At 38.6% G+C, this 23,593-nt stretch overlaps 3 protein-coding genes across 3 annotated transcripts in view; 1 reads left to right on the plus strand and 2 right to left on the minus strand.

Annotated features, from left to right (window-relative positions):
• tph2 (tryptophan hydroxylase 2 (tryptophan 5-monooxygenase)) overlaps nt 1-8,595 on the plus strand; it is a 17,690-nt gene extending 9,095 nt beyond the window's left edge. The window contains exons 7-11 of the mRNA XM_088006174.1: nt 4,075-4,210; nt 5,010-5,136; nt 5,321-5,416; nt 6,865-6,998; nt 7,536-8,595. Coding sequence (XP_087862300.1) covers nt 4,075-4,210; nt 5,010-5,136; nt 5,321-5,416; nt 6,865-6,998; nt 7,536-7,710 — 668 coding nt within the window. The 3' untranslated portion in view covers nt 7,711-8,595. The remainder of the gene's footprint in view (nt 1-4,074; nt 4,211-5,009; nt 5,137-5,320; nt 5,417-6,864; nt 6,999-7,535) is intronic.
• A 432-nt stretch (nt 8,596-9,027) lies between these two features.
• Nucleotides 9,028-18,800, minus strand: LOC106907109 (carbohydrate sulfotransferase 8). The gene is made up of 4 exons (XM_014972654.2): nt 18,556-18,800; nt 15,031-15,205; nt 12,392-12,429; nt 9,028-11,631 (listed from the first exon to the last, which is right to left on the minus strand). Exons 2-4 carry the CDS (start codon nt 15,149-15,151, stop codon nt 10,642-10,644), a joined length of 1,149 nt encoding a protein of 382 aa, XP_014828140.2. The 5' UTR covers nt 15,152-15,205; nt 18,556-18,800; the 3' UTR covers nt 9,028-10,641.
• Nucleotides 18,801-20,453: 1,653 nt separating this feature from the next.
• LOC106907110 (apoptosis facilitator Bcl-2-like protein 14) lies at nt 20,454-23,297 on the minus strand. Its single transcript, XM_014972657.2, is given in 7 exon segments — nt 20,454-20,582; nt 21,159-21,431; nt 21,506-21,564; nt 21,987-22,064; nt 22,306-22,438; nt 22,440-22,529; nt 23,104-23,297. Coding segments are annotated over 6 exon segments (645 nt in total). The 5' UTR covers nt 22,524-22,529; nt 23,104-23,297; the 3' UTR covers nt 20,454-20,564.
• Between the last annotated feature and the right edge of the window lie 296 nt (nt 23,298-23,593).

Below are 23,593 nucleotides of genomic sequence, written 5' to 3' on the forward strand. Positions count from 1 at the left end.
ATCTTCAATGGCTCTTTGAAAAATCTTGATGAGCTGCAACATTTAATTTTCTTTGGGATTCAAGTATTTTTGAATTTAAACGGAAACAGGAATTTTATTACATGTGGTAAACGCATTTTACAAGTTGAAATAAAATTTAAAACTGAGTTCTCAGTGTTTGGCTAGATGATCCCTCAAATAAGCAAGTCCAAAGAAAAAATATATCAAAAAGAAATACATGAAAAATCCACCAAAGTAAATAATAATGCAAAATAAGAGCAAACCAAAAAATACTAACAACAATGATTCCCATATGTTGTTTTTTTGTTCAGAAAACACATATTCTGTTTCCTTCACGATGATTCCTTCAGCCTCAAAAAAGGTTTCTGCATCGTTTGCAGCAAGATCTTTTAATGAACAAACTTCCCCAGCCGGGGAAGTTTGTTCATTGGGAAGGGAAGAGAAATCGTTCCATGGAACAGCGCTGTCTTCGTGGATTCTGCCTCCAAATGCTGTCTTCAAGAAAGTGAAGTTTTCAGACTCAACTGTCTCCATTTCTTTGGAAGGATTGTTGAAATCGTTCCCAAGGTCAGCGGTCTGGATCAGACAGTAGCCATGAAGGCTTTCTTCGTGGCTACTGTCTTGAAATGCTGTCGTCTTCAAAGTAGAAGTTGAGTTTTCAAACTCAACTGTCTCGGAGCAAACTTCCCCAACTGGAGAAGTTTGCTTCTCAGCCGAGGAAGAACCGAAAAGAAATGAATCCAAAATGTCATACCCAGAGTCGTTACCAGAGAAGCAAACCTCCCCAGCCGGGGAAGTTTGCTTCTCTGTCGGGGAAGGATTGAAAAGAGAAGAATCAAAAATGTAGTTCCTAGGGTCATTACCAGAGTCATTACCGGAGAAGCAAACCTCCCCAGCCGGGGAAGTTTGCTTCTCAGTCGGGGAAGGATTGAAAAGAAAAGAATCAAAAATGTTGTATCCAGAGTCATTACCAGAGTCGTTACCAGAGAAGCAAACCTCCCCAGCCGGGGAAGTTTGCTTCTCAGTCGGGGAAGGATTGAAAAGAAAAGAATCAAAAATGTCGTACCCACAGTCGTTACCAGAGTCGGTAGCAGAGAAGCAAACCTCCCCAGCCGGGGAAGTTTGCTTCTCAGTCGGGGAAGGGTTGAAAAGAAAAGAATCAAAAATGTCGTACCCAGAGTCATTACCAGAGTCATTACCGGAGAAGCAAACCTCCCCAGCCGGGGAAGTTTGCTTCTCAGTCGGGGAAGGGTTGAAAAGAAAAGAATCAAAAATGTCGTACCCAGAGTCATTACTAGAGTCATTACCGGAGAAGCAAACCTCCCCAGCCGGGGAAGTTTGCTTCTCAGTCGGGGAAGGATTGAAAAGAAAAGAATCAAAAATGTCGTACCCAGAGTCATTACCAGAGTCATTACCAGAGAAGCAAACCTCCCCAGCCGGGGAAGTTTGCTTCTCAGTCGGGGAAGGATTGAAAAGAAAAGAATCAAAAATGTCGTACCCAGAGTCATTACCAGAGTCATTACCAGAGAAGCAAACCTCCCCAGCCGGGGAAGTTTGCTTCTCAGTCGGGGAAGGATTGAAAAGAGAAGAATCAAAAATGTAGTTCCTAGGGTCATTACCAGAGTCATTACCGGAGAAGCAAACCTCCCCAGCCGGGGAAGTTTGCTTCTCAGTCGGGGAAGTATTCAAAAGAGAAGAATCAAAAATGTCGTTCCTAGGGTTGTTGCCAGAGTCGTTACCAGAGAAGCAAACCTCCCCAGCCGGGGATGTTTGCTTTTCTGTCGGGGAAGGGTTGAAAAGAAATGAATCAAAAATGTCATACCCAGAGTCGTTACCAGAGAAGCAAACCTCCCCAGCCGGGGAAGTTTGCTTCTCAGTCGGGGAAGGATTGAAAAGAAAAGAATCAAAAAAGTCGTACCCAGAGTCGTTACCAGAGGAAGTAATCTCGTCCTGAGAGCTGCTTTTGTCTACTTCATCACCAGGAAACAATTTGTTACAAACTTTCTTCATTCCAGTTGTAACCAAATATCCAACGCCGAAAGTCAGGGGAAAAAAAACACCTACTAACATATCTGCCATACTGAAAATCTTTGCGATAAAACAGTGATGGGGTTCGAAGAGTGGGTTGATATGAACTGATGTTTTGAAACTCAAGCATTCATAACCTCAAGCATTCTTTGATCTAGAACCGCATGTCATAGATGAGGTCACAACTACAATGAGCTCACTGTAGTTCTTGCTTGTCTTGCTTCTGCTCGTTGCTATGGAAACGAATAGATCAGTTCTACATGACCCAAACTGTTGACCCTTTGCAATGGCGTCACTTAATCATTCGAGGCGCATGACGGACATCGGAAGTGAGGAATGGGAATGTTGAACTGAGCAACTGAAATTCACTTCCAAAGTTGTTTGGAGATGGCATGTTTTTTTTTTTATTAAAAAAAAAAAAAATATATATATATATATATATATATATATATATATATATATATATATATATATATATATATATATATATATATATATATATATATATTTTAAAATATAAATATAATTTTTATATTTTATTTTTTTTAAATAAGCAGGACTACAAAGCTTTTCTTCTGTGGTGAAAATGTGGTGAACCTTTTACAGTAACACTTTATTTGAAGGGGGTGAATAAGACTGTCTTGACACTTTCATAAACATGACATAACACCTGTCAGGAACATGAATAAGCCTTCATAAATATTTATGACTGTTGTCATAAAGCATCATTCGGTAAATTATGACACTTTTAATACAAAGTTGATAATATTCAAAATGTCTTTGTTATGACAACTTGACATTAACCAAGAAATCATTACTGTTTAAACTTGACCTTTAATAACATAAAGTTACCTAATTTTAAAAGTGCAATCAGTAATACTTGTATAAAAAAATTATATCAGTGTGTATATGAGTCTATTATAAATGAGTGCATTATAAGCCTGATGGCCCTCCAGGCTTATAATATACTGGGGGAAACCCTGCTGTGTGTATATATATATATATATATATATATATATATATATATATATATATATATATATATATATATATATATATATATATATATAAAACAGTTATTAAGAAGAACCAGATTCACTGTGAGGGCACGAAGACAGAATGCATAAACAATCACTGAAACTTTACATTTTACTTTCAATAGGAACAATAATGTCAGAGACATCATAAACATTGTAAAACACAATATCCTACAAAGCATTTTTGTGTAGTTTCTAGTGTAAATATCTTAGTTCACTTGAAATGAGAGAAAACTAATTTATAAGTAGCTTTTCAGCAAGATGTTTTAAGTTAAAAAAATTTGAATATTGATAAAAAGTACTACTTCCATTGGCAGATTAGATCAAATAGCAAGATATTCTTCCAATGTTATAAGTAAAAGAAAAATCTGGCATTGGAACTAGAACCTTTTTGTATAAATTAAGAAGTTATTGACTTAATATGAGCTTCTGCATGTTTCTGAAAGTTACTTATAAGTAGGGATGGACATTTATTGTATCCATCATTTATTCTGATAAATTTCTTATCAGAATAAGAATTTCAATTTATCGTCGGCACGATAAGTTCCAATTAATGATGTTTAAAAACTTCCAAAACTTACCTTACTGTCAGTTTTGGGGTTGATACCAATCGCTCTTCTTTATGTGACTGGTGTCTTAAAGAAGTGTATTAAATGGTATATTTTTCAAGAACATTATTTGTGTTTGTATGGATTTTATTGCTATGACACACGTAGTCATACAGTTACCCAAAAAAGATGCAATAATAATGATTATAGTCACTCATTGTTGCCATGATGGTACTGCAAAATATTATTATAAAACTTTAACACCCATGCAGCAGAAACTGCTGATAATACAATAAGGGAGAGTAGTAGGAGAAAAAAAAGTTCAAAAAGTCAGCAGCAAAACTTCAGTGATGAGAGTTTGTGAACTTTATCATAACTGAAAGTTTTAAGCAAACAAGACAGAACAGTATTGTTATTCCATCATCAGGAGGAGGAGTGACATCACTTCCTGTGTGTTCCAGAGCGTTCTGGCTTCACGGTGCGACCTGTGGCCGGTTACCTTTCCCCCAGAGACTTCCTGGCTGGTTTGGCCTACAGAGTGTTTAACTGCACTCAATACATTCGCCACAGCACCGACCCCCTCTACACACCAGAACCGTGAGTCCAAACCTGTAATCTGCTGCGCTGTAATCTCATCCAGCTCACAGTCGCATCATTTCCCTGATTTTTCATTAATCCATTTCTTCCATAGATTTAACATACCTCCTTTCTTGTTGTGGTTTTTCTTACCAAGCGGTTTCTAGTTGTTTCTGTAAGATTGGTTCAATCTCAGGATCAAGTCTTTGCAGGCCCAGAGAGAAGAAGCAACACTTATGTCTGCCACAGTAATCAATAAATCTCATTACAAATTAAAATGAGCTCAATAATTTCCATTTGCTTGATTTCTCATTCTTTCTACCAAAAACTGGATGACAAAAGTCTTCAGTTTGGTTCTTTGGTATCAACTAGCCCTTCTTATAAAGGACAATATTGCTCATAGAGACTTTATAATTCATTTTATTTGTTGTTTCTGTTGTTTTGTTTATTTATTTTGGATATTTAAAATGTCTTCCAGTTCCAGTGTTAAAAATGTTCATTTAAATTTAAAGATTACTGATCTTTAAGAGCGTGTTCTTGCATTATTATTATGTCTTTACAATTATATCACTTCAAAATGATCTCAAGCCAACATTATTGTGTATTACAATAATTTATTGTCTGACCGGCGTAGCAACACTTAAACCCCTGAACTGGTTTCACTTTAATCAATCTAATTTCAAACCAAACCAATGAGTTTCAACGGGAATAAAAAGTCAGATATTTAATTTTAAATAATCATAATTATATTTAGCCTAGATCACCAACCTCCTCCAGAACATCTGGTCTGCTGGTCCAAACAGCGTCTGTTTGTTCTCAGAGATACGTGTCATGAGCTGCTGGGTCACGTTCCCCTGCTGGCCGACCCAAAGTTCGCCCAGTTCTCCCAGGAGATCGGCCTGGCCTCACTGGGAGCGACGGATGAGGATGTACAGAAACTGGCCACGGTGAGTGGGGACAAGTGGGCTGGTAGACCCATCCATTCCCAAGATGCTCTGTTTGGCTGTGTGCCGTCATGTGACTCAGTGGTTCAGCATAGGTCATCACTGACTAACTGCAGTTACACTGAATGACCCGAGGGTGGCGCTGCTCTCCAAAAACACTGACTGACAGCTGGTGTTTCTGTTTCAGTGTTATTTCTTCACCATCGAGTTTGGACTCTGCAAACAGGACGGTCAGCTCAGAGCTTATGGAGCGGGATTACTGTCATCCATCGGAGAGCTCAGGGTGGGACGCACACACACACACACACATACATACGTCCAAAGTATCTTCAAAATTAAAATCATATACATAAAATATATTGATACATGTACCATTGATTAAGATCCAGAAACAACTGTAAATCGGTGTGTTTTTAGCCTTGATTTAAGGGAATTCAGCTGTGTTGCATTTTTCTGGAAGTTTATTCAAGATTTGTGGTGCATTGAAGCTAAATTCTGCTTCAAAATGCTTGGTTCTGGTTCTGCGGATGCAGAGCAGACCAGAATCAACAAACTGTTAGCAGTGGAGCGCAAAAGTAGTTTGGTGGAAAAATGGCTCTCTTCTGGTTTTTATTTCTTTTAATCCATGCACTTATTCCACACATTTATTATTCATAATATTTTAAATAAACAATATTTAATCAAAATATATATTAATTTCTGTATATTTTTAGGTGCCCCATACATTCCAAGGTTGAACAAAAGGTTGGGTTTAAGCATCCAACTAACCTTTATAATATATTCAGTCTTATAGCACAGAGTTATCATATTGCAAACTCATCCTCAGTGTAAGAGTTGGCAATTTACACACAATTCATGTGTGTAAACAGCAACCCGTGAATTAGAAAGACACTGTAATAATTAGCAGTACCTTCTGGCAGACCTTAGCAGGTTCCGGCAGACAACCAATCAGAATAAGAGCTTGTGTGAATATTCATGAGGTCCTGCTATTACACAAACCTGCCATAGGGGGCACTGTGGTGATACACAGATTACACACAAAATCAGATTTATGTGTATTAAACGGACATCTCGGGGTTTTTTTTGCATTTTGGGGGTTATTGGACCAATAGAAACCTTTCTCCGCTTTTAGATTTTTGTCAAAATTAGCAGGACACCGCTCCTGTCGTGTTAATTCAAAATGTCCTGCTAGTGTTGTGTGTATTCTGTCGAAACTTCCTGCTAAACCACATGTACCAACACACACACTTACACACACACACGCACGTTTGCGTGGCTATCTTTGTGGGGACTTTCCATTGACTTCCATTCATTTCTACAGCCTAAACCTTACCTTTACCCTTTTCTTAACCCTAACCATCACATACCTAACCCTAACCAAAACTCAATTCACACCTTAGTCCTAACTCTGACCCCTGACCCAAAAACAGGGTTTCCCCTTGTGGGGACCAGGCTTCGGTACCCACAAGGAGCAATTTAGTATGTATCAGAAAAATCATCCCCACAAGGTATTACAAACAAACGCGCACACACCCGCGCACACAGACACAGACACACACACACATTGTAAACAGGTTTAGGATTGTGACTTTGTGCTACAGAAAACTGCATCCATTTTATAATATGTGGAGTTCCTCTGGGTTCTGTTCTTGGATCTCTTCTTTTCTTTTATATTAAAAAAGTTGGGAACCTATTAATGGTTAGATAATTGATCAGACTGTTTTTTCCCAGCATGCTCTGTCTGATAAAGCCTGTGTGAAGATGTTTGACCCAAAGACGACCTGCAACCAGGAGTGTCTAATCACCACCTTCCAGGATGTTTATTTTGTCTCTGAGAGTTTCGAGGAGGCCAAGGAGAAGATGAGGTAAACAACAAAACACACAAACAAGTAGAAAACACACTGATGAAAACGCTGGAGGAGTTGAGCATCGAATAACAAAAAACATAAAAACTGCAAAAAAACTAAATCTTAACATGAGAAACATCTCTTGTTTTAAGTGAAATAATCTGTCAGTGGAACAATTACTATTTTTTTAAAATCAATATTAAGGAATTATTTACTTAAAACAAGCTCCTATATCTTGCTGAAAAGTTACTTGTAAGTTAGTTTTATCTTATTTCAAGTGAACTTAGATATTTCTAGAAACTAGACCAAAAATACTTGGTAAGATTTTATGTTTTTGCAGTGTACACTATGAGACATAACTAAAACATCTAGTTTTAATTTCACCATAAAGAAATCCTTCACTCCAAAACCAACCAGAGTTAAGCTAATGATACCAGTGTGATTCTGATGGTGTTTCTTTCAAATCTTTTTTATTTTGCTCTGAAACTGTAAAACCTGACTGTTGATTCAGGAGCAAAAATATTCCAGACGTGTCCGTTTTTTTTTATCTTGCAGAGAATTCGCCAAATCCATAAAGAGGCCGTTCTCTGTGTACTACAACCCGTATACACAGAGCGTGGATCTGCTAAAAGACACGCGCAGCATCGAGAACGTGGTGCAGGACCTGCGCAGCGACCTCACCACGGTCTGCGACGCCCTCGGCAAGATGAACACCTACCTGGGCATCTAAGGCCGACGCAAACCCAACCACACTGCAGAAACACTAAATATTACCAAGTATTTTTGATCTGGTTTCTAGTTCAAATATCTTAGTACACTTGAAATAAGGCAAAATGAACTTATAAGTTACTTTTCAGCAAGATATAGAAGCCTGTATTTAATATTTGCACTGATAAATTGGCTCAGATTTCCTTAATTTTGGTAGATCAGTGATCTTATCAACCTCAGCAAAGATCTAAAAATCAGCCGCTGTCCTCTTCTACCCTGCAGTGAGAGGTTTGACCGACAGACAGGCCATGTTAACGATGGTCAACCCACTGTTGCCAATTCAACAACTTCTTGCTACATTTAGCAACATTTCAGACAAAAATCATTATTGGCCAAATTTGGAATTGGAAAGTCAGGATTTTTAAAGATCAATAATCAGCGATCTGCCAGACAACTGCAGTCAGTGCTCCTCTACCTGTATTACAAAAATAATTCCTTTATATCGACACATCTTGAATATATGACAAGACATTTTTCCATAAGTGAAATAATCCACCACTAGTATGTTTTTATTGACTTTAAACAATCTCCTATATCCTGTTTAAAATGTACTTCTAAGTTACATTTGTCTTATTTCAAGTGTACTAAGATATTTGGATTTGAAAGTTGATCAAAATACTTAGTAAAATTTTGTGTTTTTGAAGTGCAGGAGCTCTGATCGATCCAATCAGAGGTTCTGACTTCAGTCTCAGATTATCAAGCTGCTTCAAGTATCTGTAAAAACCTCCGTCCAGCATTTCTAACGTCCAAACGTCTGATTTCATCCAGTTGATGTCCGCTCTGCTCATGTCAAATGTCTCCTGTAACTGAGTCCAAGCTGTCAGAATAAAGTGAAGAATCCTCCACACTCAGGAAGTCTCTTTCTTTAACTGATTATCAGTAAAGAGATCATTAAGTTAGGAAGCAAACTGATCAGACCATCATCATCCTCAACCACGCCCCAACTTCTGTGGATCAGTTCTGGTTTCTAGGAAACACATCAGGACTTTTTCCTAGACAATCGGCTGAACTTTTCCTGCAACTAACTGTACGCTTTCTTTCATATGACTATTAGGAAAAAAATGAAATAAAATTATGAGAATTTACTTCTTACTTCTCTAACATAAAAAGCACTTCTGGATCAGTTTATTTTCTGTGTGCATGCTCTATATTCGCCAACTCTTAATTCATGAAAGCTTGGAGAAATGCAGACTCGATTTTTATCAGACCTGAAGCATCGGTTTCATGATGGCTCTGTGGGAGACGGAGCAGAAGAGTTTCAGGATAAAAACACAACCTGGACATTTTAAAAACACTCAGGTTTATTGAGAAACACATGGTGTTGTGATGGCAGTGTTAAAGCTGGTGGTAAAAACATAAACAAGGACTCATTTAAGAACCGGAGCCTGAAATTCACTCCTTACAGTGTGTGTTTAACGTTGGGGGATTTTACAAGCATGACTTAAAGTATATTCAGCTTTTTGTCTCTTTATCTTCCTAGTTGACATTTTATCTAAACATTTAGCTAAAATTATATATTAAATATTTAGTAGCTAAATATTTAGTTTACCCTCTAAATATTGGTAAACTCCCAATATTTAGTAGTTTAGGTGCTAAATATTAGCAAGCTAAATAGTAAAGTTTGTAAACTAAATATTTAGTTATCTAAATTAGCTTGCTAATTAAATATTTAACTTGCGTATAAAATACAAAATCGGCTGCATTTTGTCCATGAAGGCTCAGAGAGGAATCTGATGTGATCAGCTTCACGTCTAAATGAGTGAACAGGCAGAATGTGGAGTTGGATCGGCAGGTCCATATCTGTGAATGTTCCTGAAGGACCCGATCGATCCATTGATCTGATTATCAGCCTTTACCTTTAATCCAGGTCCAAGCTTTGGCCAGCTATCTGATCGAATTCTGCTATCAACGACAGAAAACCTGAGGGGAAGTCCAGGGACTGTCTGGTTCTGGGCTCAGAACAAATCTCAGTTCAGACCATCCATTAAAGGGCCAGTATTATATTTTTTCCAGGCACATGGTGCCAATTTATAGCATAATCAAGTATGTGACCTTCAGTTGTTATAAAAATTATACACTGCTCAAAAAAATAAAGGGAACACTCAAATAACACATCCTAGATCTGAATGAATGAAATATTCTCATTGAATACTTTGTTCTGTACAAAGTTGAATGTGCTGACAACAAAATCACACAAAAATCATCAATGGAAATCAAATTTATTAACCAATGGAGGCCTGAATTTGGAGTCACACACAAAATTAAAGTGAAATGTTCCCTTTATTTTTTGAGCAGTATATATTAACCCTTTGGCAACATTTTTATACTTTTTTATCAGCATTGCGGTGATAAGTAGCTAATTTAATGAGCTCAGCTTATGCACAGTTTTACCAGGTGTTTGCTAATTGCTGCTGGCTAGTCTGAAGGAGCCGCAGTGGAGGGCTGCTCTGTAATGCAAGAGCTGGGAAGCTTATACTGAAATAAGAAAACAAGTGATCCAACTTAAGAATTTTTTTTACAAGTAATCAAATTGAGTTTATTCAACTAAATATATTTAATATCTTATGTTAAACCGACGTAAATAAATTAAGTTTGATGATTTTAATTTGATTACATGTAGTGAATTAAATGTTTTAAAAGTTGGAGCTCCATTCTCTGTGTAGAAACTGCTGCTGTGGGGAGGAGCTTCGCCCTGGCAGGGCTAGGTCCACCCAGGTGTTTTGCATAGCTGAATGGTTGCCATGGAGATTAAAGGATTTCTCAAACATGCATGAAAGAATCAAAGCAACACTCCATGTATATTTTTGATTGGAGAATAATATTATAAAATTATGTAAAGGTAAAAATAAAAAATAAAAAAAAAGTTGATTTTACATGATACTGCCCCTTTCAGTCAGTGGAGGTCAGGGAACGGTTTGGGGTAGCTGAACATCAGGTAGTCCCTGTAGTAAAACTCAAACACCTTCTGCCTCTCGGTGCGGTTCAGCTGGGAGAAATAATCCTGCGTGATTCTGGACGAGGTCCGGTTCGCCCGCGGGTTCCTGTCCTTGAAGTCCGGGAAGGTGAGGTTTCCCGGAGCGCCGATGCCGCGCAGCAGGAAGTCGGCGTCCTCCTGCAGGCTCTCGATCTTCCCAATGAAGTCGTAGTGGATCAGACACGGGCTGCAGAGCTGGCTGACCCGCTCCCAGTGGATGTCCATCCCAACGGGTCGCTGCGCGTCCAGCAGGTACTGAACGAACTCCCTGAAAGTGACGCCGGCGCCGGTTTTCAGAGCCGACCCTGTGGCGTTGGCCCGGTACCTGGAAATGATGGCCCGTCCGAACACGGGATGATAGTAGGAGTTCGGACTTTCAAACTTGTCCCGGAAGGCCGAGACGAGCCGCTCGAAGGGCTCCCTGACGAACAGAACCTTGGTGTAGGTTCGGAGTCTCTCGGCGATACCGGCCCGATCGTAACTGTCCAGCCGCCGCAGCTGGTTGCTGTAATGAGCTGCATCGTGAGGAATATCCTGAGTGGACCGGGCTCTGCCTGCCAGAACCATCAGGACCCGTTTCCAGTTGGAGCAGCCGGCTTTCGGCACCTCACAGTACAGCAGCCGGAACCGGTCCTCCACGTAAAGCCGGGACACCTGCTGCAGCCTGACCCGCTGCTTCCGGCGGACCGGCTGGTACTTAGAGCAGACGCCGTTCAGCTGGCTGTGCCGAGTCCGCTGCGTCCTCAGTGCCGTAGAACCTCCAGAGGCGGCGCCCTTCAGCAGCAGCTTCCTGTGGCGCTTAGTGACTGGCTGCTTGTTGCCTAGCAACGGGTCTGAACAAAGATGGAGGACAGGCGGGAAGCCGGGGAAAAGTCCAGCAGAGATGTCTTCAGTTTGCCAGGACGGAACCTGAAACACAGAACCACAACCAGAGTAAAAACCAGATGCTAGAACTTCTGATCCAGAGTGAAACTGCAGCAGGAACCTAAGAGAGTTTTCACACCTGACAGTCCAGTAGACCCAGTTTGAAACTAAAACTAAAACGTTTGTTACATTTTCAGCTACTGCGCTTCGCTTTCACGCTTCACTGTGTCAAATTAACTAAACTCTTAAAAAAAAAAAAAAAAGTTCCCCTCCTCGCCTGTGGTGGCGCTGCACCAAGAACCACTGAAGGAAACAACACAAAAACCTACGAAGACACCGACCGTAACTTCCTTCTTGACCAAACGTAAACAAAATAGAGTGGCGTTAGATCTTATGAAAATAGTCAAAATAGTATGAGAATAAAGTCATTATGAGAATGAAGTAATTTGAGAATAAAGTCGTACGAAAATAAAGTCGCAATAATACGATATTAAAGTAATTTTAATATTAATACAATTGTAATTATGCTACGACTTCTATCTCATATTATTTTAACTTTATCCTTGTAATGCTACTTTATTCTCAGTTTTATTTTTCTTTATTTGTTATGCCCAATACTCCATCGTACTATGCATACATATTTAGGTTGTACAGATATTCAGCATCTTGCCGCAGGAATTGCACAAAAATGTCAAAATTCCCCCAGAAATATAAAGAACCATAAATAACATATTAATTTATCAGTTTTTGATGCTGCTGTAATGCTGCAGATATCCAGCAGATGGTGCTGTGGCGCCATAGTTACCTTCCGTTCAGGCCACGGAGCCTCCAGGACAGGAACACCTGAAACAGCAGAACAAAGAGTTGAATATGTCTGAGTTTTAGCTGTTGCTCTTCATGTCTGCGTGACGGAGGCTCTGTCTGGTTCTGGTTCTGGTTCGGTGTCAGTGAGTCGTTCTGATGAAATAAAAATGAAGCTGCAGAGGTTCTGCTGCCTCAGTGATGTGACAACGCACATTCTCTAAAAGCTCTCTCATGATACTTTCCAGTCACACTGGCAGATTTTCAAATATTCATGAGGCGAACATCAATAAAACATGGATGGAGGGGATGAGGAAGGTGGAGAACAATTTAATTCCTCAGGAGGAATCATCCAGAACCATCCACAGGAACCATATTCAGAACAGAACCGGACCAGCATCAGATCCTTATTTTACAGCTGCAGATTTTCTATTCCACACATTTTACTTCACATGCTCTATTCTACATGCTATGTGACCCATTAAGTGTTATGTTGCAGTATAATTTACTCATATTTATAAACAGAGGCCCTGAATTATTTTACTAGATTCTGTTATGAGACTAAATTAATTGTAAAAAGTTAAACGTGTTACTTGTCTACAGATTAAAGAAAGGAATAATAATGTTTAAAAAACACAGTTTCGTTTAAAAGAGCATTGAAATCTTTTTTATTATTATTTAAATCTCGGTTTATGTGTAATTTGTAAAATGTGACATCTGACCAACTTTGTGATATTACATGTCAATTATAATTTATTAATTATTATATGTTACTGTTGAAATGTCTTGTTTTTGTCTCAGTTAGGAAGATTTAGTAACCACTTCGCTGGAAACTATTGTGGATCCTAATAAATATTAACTTGCACATGTTCTGCTCCACATGTTGTACTAATTTGTAACAGCTTCACAATTTCTGTTCTACGTTTTCCGCTGCACATGTTCCAATCCACAATTTCTTCTTCACATTTTGTATTAATTTGTACCAGCTCCACATGTTCCAGCTGCACATATTATCCGCTTCAAATGTGCACAATAAACTTCGAGGTGGAACATCTGAGGCAGAAAATGTGCCGGGTTCACATGTTCCGTTAAACATATTCAATTTTGTATCTGCACATGTTCCATCTGCACATGTTCTGCTCTACATTGTGTATTTGATATTTTCTGCTATTCGTGCTGTTTTGTAAATGTCCTGCTCCACATGTGCTGGGTTCACATGATCCGTTAGACATATTCCATAGCACATTTGCTCCAGGTGCACATGTTTCTTCTTCACATGCTCTATCCACATTTTAGCCCTTATAATTTGCTTTAGATGCTGTGTTTATTTGTATGAGCTCTGGATGTTTCATTTTCCCTCTGCGATGAGGTTTTGACCCAAGTGCTGCAGAAACATGAGAAAAGCCTTCATGTGACTCTGCAGTAGCAAACCAGGAAGTGACAAGTTGCTGTTATTTCATGCCAAAGGACTCAACACCTTCATTTTCCCCTCAAGTGATCCGATTAACAACAACGATCAGGTGATCAGTCCGCCTCATCAGTCTCACACCTCATATTTCTGTAAACACCATCGTTAACAGATCAGAGAGTTTGGACGGAGCAGCTGTAGTTTTTTTAATAAATCATAAGAGACACGGAGCGCAGGGAGGGGGGTCCACAGGGACAGGGTGGGCGCAGAAAAACGGGGCAAGAAGCAGAAATAGATCAGAAATCCTCCTGAAATATCGTCTGGCCCCAAGCTTTGTCTCCACTCAGCCAAGTATTTTTGGTAGTTTCTCGTGCAAATATTTTTTTATATACCATCATTTGCAAGCTCCAGTTTCTTGTTGAAAAGTTGAGTTTTGTCTTACTTCAAATGTACGAAGATATTTCCACCAGAAACTAGACCAAAATTACTTCTTTGGTAAGATTTAGTGTTTTTGCAGTGTGACTGTTTCAGGAAGTGAATCAGGTCCAGATGTTAACATGTAGGTTGGTTTTTAAAACCAGTCCAGACTGTAAACCAGGCAGGCAGATTCTCTGACCGCATCAGTTCCAGTTTAATTCTCACCGGTGAAACAGCAGCCGACCAATCATGGTCATGCATCTGGAGCTGCAGTTTTAGACTAATATCCACCATCTTCCACGGTTTATCGTAGCTGCAGACTGTAATGCATGCCACTTTGTTTACTTTCACCATGATCGCTGTCGTCATGGACGCAGTCCAACTCCACAGAGGGAGTTAATGAGTGGGAATCAGGTGAAGCTGGAGCTTAATTACAGGTGCAAACTCTGAGCTCCACCCGGCCCACTTAAAGAGCTGTAAACTTCTGCTGCAGCTTCAAGATTACCTTGGACTATCATCCTTCCTTCAAGTCATTAAATCTCTGCTTTTAAAATCCAGAAGTGCTTAATTATCACATCTGAGGGCTCTGCAGGTACATAACTGCCAGAATTTTTTATATGGGGCAGAAAGAAGGTTCTGGGTTCGAATCCCAGGAGGTATTTCTGTATGAATTAGACTGCATGAATTAGACTTTCCAACTTTAGTTATCAGATGAAGAGGAAGGAGCAGGAAATTAATCTTTTAACAAACAAGAAGCAGTTTCAGATTCACAGCCTCACTCAAACTGACCCCAGACCAGCCGACCCGACAAGACCGACCTGGGTTCTGTTGCTGCATGGAGTCAGTGAGATGTTGCAGGAGGACCAGAAGCAGCAGCGACCCGACTCCCAGGAGAAGCAGACACCAACGGAGGCGAGGCCGCGAGCGGAGGAGTTTCATCCTCCTCACAGAGCCCTACGGTCCCACCGGCTGGTTCCGGGTCAGCCGCAGAACCTGAGGGTAGGAGGTCACACCTGGGTCATAACAGCTGCAGTTAGCGACTATTTTAGTAATCGATTAATCAATTATTCCAGTGATTAATCATTAATAAATAAATAAAAAATTGGCACATTCTGCAGATTTTTCATTTAACCACTTAAACATTTTATACAATATTATAAATACATTAAAATATGCAAATAAACAAATAATTAAATTCCTTTTTTAAATTAGAAAATAAATGTTTTATACCTAAAATTCAATAACCGCATTCCTTTACTTTACGCTTTCTTTATTATCTTACATTTTTTGCTACTCCGGTTAACAATCAAGTGTAATACATCTTTCAAATGAAATAATCAGCCAGTGAAACTTTTTATCAATATGAAGAAACTATTTATGTAAAACAAGCTACTGCCTTGCTTGAAATTTACCTGTAAGTTAGTTTTGTCTTATTTCAAAATATTTCCATTAGAAACTAGACCAGAAATACTTGGTTAGACTTTGTATTTTGCAGTGTATCCCAGAAACTTCTCCTAAACGCTCTGAGGATGTTTCCAGCGTTTTGTTGGATCCTCTGGTCTCTTCCTGCCTGCCTGTGGCTCCATCAGCTTGGAGTGGAGCCCAACTGGGACATATTTATAGATCAGAGTGCTTCAGGTTATTTTTATCCGCAAATACAGAAACAGAGGAGGTGAAATCAGATCGCTTCTGCAACATGCAGCCGTTAACCGCATTAATCTGCTTGAGGATTCCTGATTCGGAAATCTGAACGTTTTACCTCTGGAGGAACGAGATGGTCACAAAAATCTGATAATAAAGCAGAGTCACATGCACAAGCTGGATGATGAAGAAATATGACAGTGATAACAATTTGATGAGTTTAAAAAATGTTCTGTGAAATTATAAATTTTTTATTGAGATTCAGCCACTAGTTTACAAATTCCCAGTCGGACGTGTGAAAGCGTACATGCGCAGAACAAACGGCTGCATATTTGTACTATGCATCCAGACAAATGACAAAAACAAAATGGCGGATAGTATTGTACTATTTGTACAACAGGATATTAGGACCATTGCAGACAGAAAAAAAGGACTGAAATTCTGCCAAAAAAAAAAAAATTAGATTAAGCTTAGTAATGTTTGAGAAAAAAACTTACAAATTTTTGAGTTTGAAGAGTCAAAAATTTGCCAGAAAAACTCCTAAATTTTGAGTCTTAGATTTTATTTCTAGAAAAACATGGAAATTTTAGTAAAAAAAATTCAATATTTGGAGGTTTTTTTTCCTAGTTTCTGTTTTTGCTTTCTTCGCTGTTTAAGTGGGTTATGAGGTCACCAGGTTTCCCTGCAGGAAATGGAAGTGTTTCCATTCAATAATTAACAGAGTCATGACCTTTGACCCACAACAGCTCTGCAGGATCGAGTTACCTGCATATTTACAGGTTTGTGATAGATGGATTAAGGATGCTGGCAATGAATCTATTTATGATTAATTGTTTATTAGATTAAAATTAGTTCTAATCGATTGACCACTGACATTCTCTTATACCTTCTTTTAGTGTTGCAGTTTGACCTCCATTCAGCAGAGGGCGCCACTAGTCATCCTTAAGCACAACGTTAATACAGAAACAAAGATGGCGGAGGGGTTATGAGAACGGAAAAGACTAACCGTCCAAACGGAGTCCAGTGTGGGATGAAAACGCACTTTATCCGGTTCTGTTTTGAAATATAAACACTTGATAAGCTCCTTAAGACTCTACCATCAAGAGAAAAAAGGCTGCTTATCAAATAATTGTTGGTCGATCGATAAGATGTCTGAAAAGTAAATCTTTCAGCCAAAATTAGAAGGAGGTGAGACAGAACCGATCTGGGTTTCTGGAAGTTAGAAAGCTGCGGCAAAAAACAGCTGAATCAGGGCAGGACTCAGACTCGGCCCGAGTCTCTGCAGGTCTCAGCCATGCATCAACATGTTTACAGACTGCAGGTCACCAGTCCGATACCAGCAACAAGTCGGATCATGTTTCACTGAGACAAACAGGAAGTCAGCTGGGGAGAGATGATCCCTCTGAGGATTCCTGCAGGAGTTTATTCCTCTGAAACGGGACAGGAAAGACTTCTCCAGATAGAAACCTGGAGATGTTCTGAGATCTTCATCAGTTTGAGATCAAACTGACAAATTATCTAACAAAAACATATATAAGAAGAAGCATGATGCTCTGTAAAATGTCCTGGTGGACAGCTGTATTGACTTTAGAAAACCTAGAGGACCAGAACCAGGAGACCACATGGATTCTGCTCCTCTCCACTTCTCCTCGTACAACAACAAATTAGGGCCACTGGAGACAGTTTTAAAAAAAAAAGGAAGAGCAAATTTCTGCCAAAAAAATGAGGAATTTTGATATTAATCTCAGAAACTTTCTAGAAAAAATTGTGGAAATTGCTGAGTTTGAAAAGTCAAAACTTTTCAACTTAACTCAAAACAGGTTCTCTCTGTTGATGTTGCACCTTTTCCTAGCACACTTCCTCCTTCCACTAAATTAAAAAGACTTATGTTTAGATCAGTAACTCACTACTTGAGTGACCTTTTTATCTTATTTTTATTTTATTTATTTATTTACAAAATACCTTTTTACTTTTATTTGAGTAATTTCTTGGACAGTTTCTCCTTGAGTACAGAACTAACCAACTTCTTCAGCAATGACTTTTTGTGGCTCCCTGTAACGGTGCAGATGGACTACCAAGGTGTTTTGAGTTTCCATTAATTTTTTTTAAAATATTCTCATTTTCTGTGACTCAATTTTGGGTTTCTATCTGTTAACCATAAATATTAAAATTACAATAAACAAAAGCTTAGAATGCATCACTATGCGCGATGATTCTGTATAATATGTGGTTTCAGTTTCTGATTGATAATGAGGTCGATTTATTCAGTTTTCAAGGTTCCGTCTTAGTTCCGCAGATTTTTTATTTAATTTTTCTATTTTATCAAAAATCATATGGTCATTGTAGGTAGAAAAAAGGTCTGTAAAATACCAAACAACTCAGCAATTCTGAGATTAGTCTCAGAAATATTCTAGAAAAACCTTAACATTTCTGAGTTCAAAAGTTTAACATTTTAAGAAAAAAAACACGAAAATTTCTCAATTTGAAAATTTTATGAGTGTCATAATTTATTTATTTTTTTATTTGTCTTATAATCAAAATCAAACCGATTTATTTTCCAACAAATTAATTTAAGCGGTGCTGCTCTGGTTTAACTCTCAGTCAGGTCCAACAGAATCTGCTTCAGGAAAGTGGGCTGGATCCTATTCTAGCTGATTCAGATGAGAACCGAACCTCAGTAACAGGTCAAACCTGACACTCACCTGAATCCCGGATCGGCTCCAAGTTCGGGTCCGGCATGGACCCTGTCCGCCGGGTGCTCCGCTCTGGGTCAGAACCAGGAACCGGTGTCGGTTTGATGTCAAGTCCGCTGGAAGCAGATCGATTACGCCCAAAGTTCCGGACCACAACCGGAGTTAAGCGGAGGACCAAACCGAACATCAAGGTACAGAGGAGAAGAAGACACGAACCGGACGTTCACTACCGGTCTCTTCATAATAAAAGTCAACAGGCAGTTTCCATAAATCCGCTTCAGATCTGAAACAGTTGGACCTCCAGATGATCCAGAACTTCTCAGAACTTGTAATAATATTCAGGTTCCTTCACTGGTTCGATTCAATTCCAGATATGAAATATTAACCATAATAGTAAGACAGATTGTGTTAAAACCAGAGTTGGGTAGTAACAAGTTACATTATTTACTTGAGTAACATTTGAAAATATATACTTATGAGTATTTTTAAGAGGCTGTACTTTTTACTTCATTATGAAGTATTTACATCCTTACTTGAGTAAAATTCAAGGATACTCTACCCACTTTGAATATTTTAATTAATAAAAAAAGAACAAGCTTGTTTTCACCACAAATTCAGCAAACACATACACATGCTTGTAGTGTTTTGTAGGTTTTATATTGAAATAAATTGGATTGGAAAAAGTGTTCTTTTTTCTAATTTTATTAATAATTAATTCATAGTAATGATATTATTCATATTAATTATTTTCATGTTGATCTTTAACATACCAATATTTCCAACTTTATATTTTGGTCTGTCTGATTACTTAATTTTTAAATATAAAAAGACTTATGTTTAGTTTAGTAACTCACTACTTGAGTGACCTTTTTGTCTTATTTTTATTTTTACAAAATACCTTTTTTTTACTTTTATTTGAGTAATTTCTTGGTCAGTTTGTACTTGAGTAAAAACATGTTAGCGACTCTTGAGTACAATTTTTGGGCGCTCTGTTGACCTCTGGTTCAAACTACAAGAACCACAAGATTAAAATAAAGTAACAAGATTCTTTTTAAAACTTTATCTTAGTTAAAATAAATACATTTTGAACTCAGAACCAGAGCCCAGATCCAAACTAATTAGAAAACTTTTATGCTAGCGACCTTTGAGGCTTTTATTTTGTAGCAGCAACCGGAAGTGCAAACACGGATCGTTATTAAATTGGCTTCAGCCTGAAGGAGCAGCTGCTTCTGAGGGTGTGTATGTTTATCTTTTTTTATTTATGTTTTTGCCTTTTTGGGACATTTTTGGGACCTTCTAAAGACAGATGGATCTGTTCTGGACTCAGGTCCGGTCCAACTGCGGAGGACCAGAACTTTTTGGGGTTATGGGTTAAGTCAAAGGTCAGCAACCTTTACGACCATGTGAGCTATTTTTATCTTTGGTCTAGCTAAACAAAAGAGCTACATACATGAAAAAGTTAGTTATTTCAACAAAATCTACTACAGGAATTTATTTTCAAATGAACACAACAACTAATTAAAAAAATGATAATTTTACATAATGTTTTATGACATAATTGCCATTTATTTTTATTTTTTCAGCTTAGGTCCAGTAGATTATATTTTTAAAAACATAAATTAAATTTTATTGATTTTAAAACTATATATTTTTTGTTTTTCCCTTTACTTACAAATGCATTTGTGACTCTTTAGTGAATTAATTTTTTCTTCATTTCCCCCCCAACTCCATTCACAAAATGGAGTTATAACTATATAATTATGCTCAGTTATGAGATTTTGGTCTGTCTGATTACCAAAATCAGACAGATGTGGTTCTGATCACAGAAATACCCCAAAAATGAAACAAGCAAACAAACAAACAAACAAACAAACAAAAATCTAAATTATTCCAAATGTGATGATCAGTTTTCCTTCTTCACTTTGATTTTATTCCATAAACTTCAAATCTTAATTAGAAAAAATAAATATCTTCAAGTCGTTCACAGTTTAGTTTTCTCCGTCTGACCGATCCGCTGTTCAGTCAAAAGCTTCCTCCTGATGGACACAGAAACAAGATCAGAGAGAGAATAAAGAAAAAAAAGAGCAGAATTCACAGAAAAACCTGTTTTGTAGAAATAAAGAAAACAAAGTTACTGTTAGAAAATGTCTCAACTGGATCAAAATCTGGAACATCTGGGACAGGATTCAGGTTGGAGAAAATATCTCTCCTGATTGCTTCCTGATCTTAAAAGCTGTTATTCTAACACACGTATTAAACTCGAGGCCTGGGGCCAAATCTGGTCCACCATAACTTTTTATGTGGCCCTTTAGGCTCCAGATGCCAAATGACATAAATCGGTTCCTCCAAGTTTTTTGTACAAATTTTGTGAAAAATGGTCAAAAACATTGTGTCTAAGTGATGCTAAGTGATGCTAACTCCTACCAGCAGGTGGCAGTGTTTCTTGTTTTTATAACACTGCTGCCTCAGGTTTACTAGATATTAAGTTATTGTCCCTGGAGGGACTAATCAATGCAAAAATATGTTCAATATTATTTAATTTTAACAAGTATGTAATGAATGCACAGCCATTAATTTCAGTAATCAAAGCGGATCAGAACCAGCCCTCTTACCCAGCCTCCTTGCTGCTGGACCCAGCCAGCGTGGTTCTCTGCGATGTATCGGGCTCCAAACTGCTGTATCGCCCTGCGTTGGACCACAGTGACGGAGGACAGTCTGCTGGTCACCTCAAAGGCCCAGGCGATCCTCTGCTTCTGGACCAGACCGTCTGGGCATGCCGCCTGGTCCGGTGGCACCACCAGGTTCTGCACGGTGCACGTCAGCTTCTCAAACAGGTTGTAGTTCAGGTTCTGGAGCTGCTGCTGCAGGGCCGGGTTCTGTTTGAGCTGAGCGGGGAAAGAAACTGTGATTAAAACAGAGTTTGGTCGTGTTTTGGTTCTGGTTCTGGTTCAGAACACACCTTCACATTAATGTCATCTCCAAGTGTTATCATCAGCTTGACAAGTCTCTGGATGATCTCTGCAGCAACACAGGAAACCGATCAGAACCTCCTTCATCCAGACCAGGGATCAGAAACCTTCCCCATTCAAAGAGACACTTTTGCCCCCGTTGCTACAAAATAAAACTCACCTAGAACCGCAAAAACGATATTCCAAATACATACTACATGAAAAGTTTGATTTTGTTAGCTTTCATAATAAAACTAAAATGTTCAATTTATTTCAGATTTCAGATCGAAACAAATCTTGTACCATCTAGGAAAAATAAATTGTAGAATAAGTTGAGCCTCTTCTGTAAATGTTTATGATAAAGAAAGAAAGGTAGTAGGAATGCAACCAGCTGACTTATGATTAATTGTGGTCGTGTTGTTAAAACCCAGAGAATCGGCTAAAGATGCAGCTACTGTCCAGGTAACTGAGGGTATTTTTTAATGGTCTCACCATCTTGTGTTTGGAGGTTCTGCTCGACGATCGGTGCCGAATCCGCGATCTTCGCCAGCTGCCTCGGGACATTCTGGGCTGTGGAGCAATCCGAAGTTTCGTTACAGATGCCAAAGTTTTTCTTTTTCAAATATGATCAATTTTATAGCAAAAATCATCTAAAACCATGTTACTATGGAAACACTGTCATACAGAGGTGCTACCTGCTCCAGTAGGAAACAAACAGCTGCTGGAAACATCTGGAATGATTTATTAATGTAAAAAGCTGCTGCATGAACACTCAGCAGGACCAGCTGTGCTTCTGCAGAACGTTTCTGACCTTTTTTTACAGATCCAGAACGATCGAGGGAGTCAGACTCTATGTCCAAGGAGAGTTTCCGAACAATAACTGTTTTTTTTTGATTGTTTGCAGACTGACAGGGGTGAAGGCCTCCCTGGTTCTCCTGGTCCCTCGTAATATGCTACTGGAGGTGACCTGAGGTTGCAGTATTTCTCCACCAGCAGTAACAGCTTGTCCTGATCCTGCAGACTCTCCATGTTCACCTGCAGACGGAGCAGAAACCATTTAATTTTCCCACATGTTCTCAGCTTTTGACCCTTCACCAGTGTTGCCAGGTTGGGCAGGTTTCCTGCTATTGAACAACTTTGGACAGGTTGTTAAAATGTGGGCTACTTTTCACAATATTGGGGGCGCTTAGAAAATATTTAGAAGAAAATTATTTCTAAATTGATATATCGGAATATGTTAAATGTGACATCATAAATGATTAGTAATTGAGTATTAGCAGTGGGTGATAAGACTTAGAATTTTATCACAATATTTTGTGGTACTATTTTGATAACAATAGAAATCATGATAAAAACGATTCATTACTTCTTTTTTAGGTAACTTTATGGCTGTGTGGTAAAACATGCACAGCAACACAAATATTATTGATGACGCTACTTACTTAAGGAAGTGTGATTTATTATTATCTTGTTGAGTTTCATTAGTTTGAATTTCTTTTTAAGTTGGGTTAGGACTGGAAACTGTTAGATCTGACAATCCCGATCCTCTCATCCACACATTAAGTTTGTTTTAATCCAGTTGACAGGATTTAAAACTTTAGCCTCTTACTTCTGAAAAGTTTTCCTGGAGCAGCTGGAACAGCAGCTGAGACACGTTCAACTATCCGAAATCAGCCAGCAGAACATATCACTGCTTTTAAAGACACCCGGTAAAATTATTTTTTCATAACTAGTAGTAGTACTAATATTGGCTTTAACTTTTTTTAACCCTAAGCGGTGAAACATGAAGTGTTTGTCTTAAGTTCCTGCTCCAACTTTTTAGTTTCACTTTCCACAAAAACAACAAACACAAAAGCACCTGAACGCCTCAGAAAACTTGTTTATACTCAATAAAACACACAGGTGTGTCTCTATTGGAGTCCGAAACCGAACCAGAACCAGGACTCACCTTTGAAGCTGCTACTTCAAGCCGCTGGAAGCAGTTCTTGTGAGAAATTCTGTTCCCTACGCCGTCGGCCACTTGGTGGCGCTGCAGCCCTTAGAGATGCTTCATTTCTGACAGCTAACGGCCAGGTAACACCATGAAGCAGAGGGCGGGA

Source organism: Poecilia mexicana, unplaced genomic scaffold, assembly GCF_051168715.1.
Source record: "Poecilia mexicana isolate PSO_F unplaced genomic scaffold, ASM5116871v1 scaffold_6, whole genome shotgun sequence".
In the NCBI taxonomy this organism is placed as follows: domain Eukaryota; kingdom Metazoa; phylum Chordata; class Actinopteri; order Cyprinodontiformes; family Poeciliidae; genus Poecilia; species Poecilia mexicana.

Excerpts from the sequence above, each read along its gene's own strand:
- LOC106907109 (XM_014972654.2), bottom strand. The coding sequence starts at position 15,151 with ATGAAACTCCTCCGCTCGCGGCCTCGCCTCCGTTGGTGTCTGCTTCTC. Across the intron at positions 12,430-15,030 it reads CATGCAGCAACAGAACCCAG|GTGTTCCTGTCCTGGAGGCT; the intron begins GTCGGTCTTGTC and ends CTGCTGTTTCAG. Across the intron at positions 11,632-12,391 it reads CTCCGTGGCCTGAACGGAAG|GTTCCGTCCTGGCAAACTGA; the intron begins GTAACTATGGCG and ends TCTGTGTTTCAG.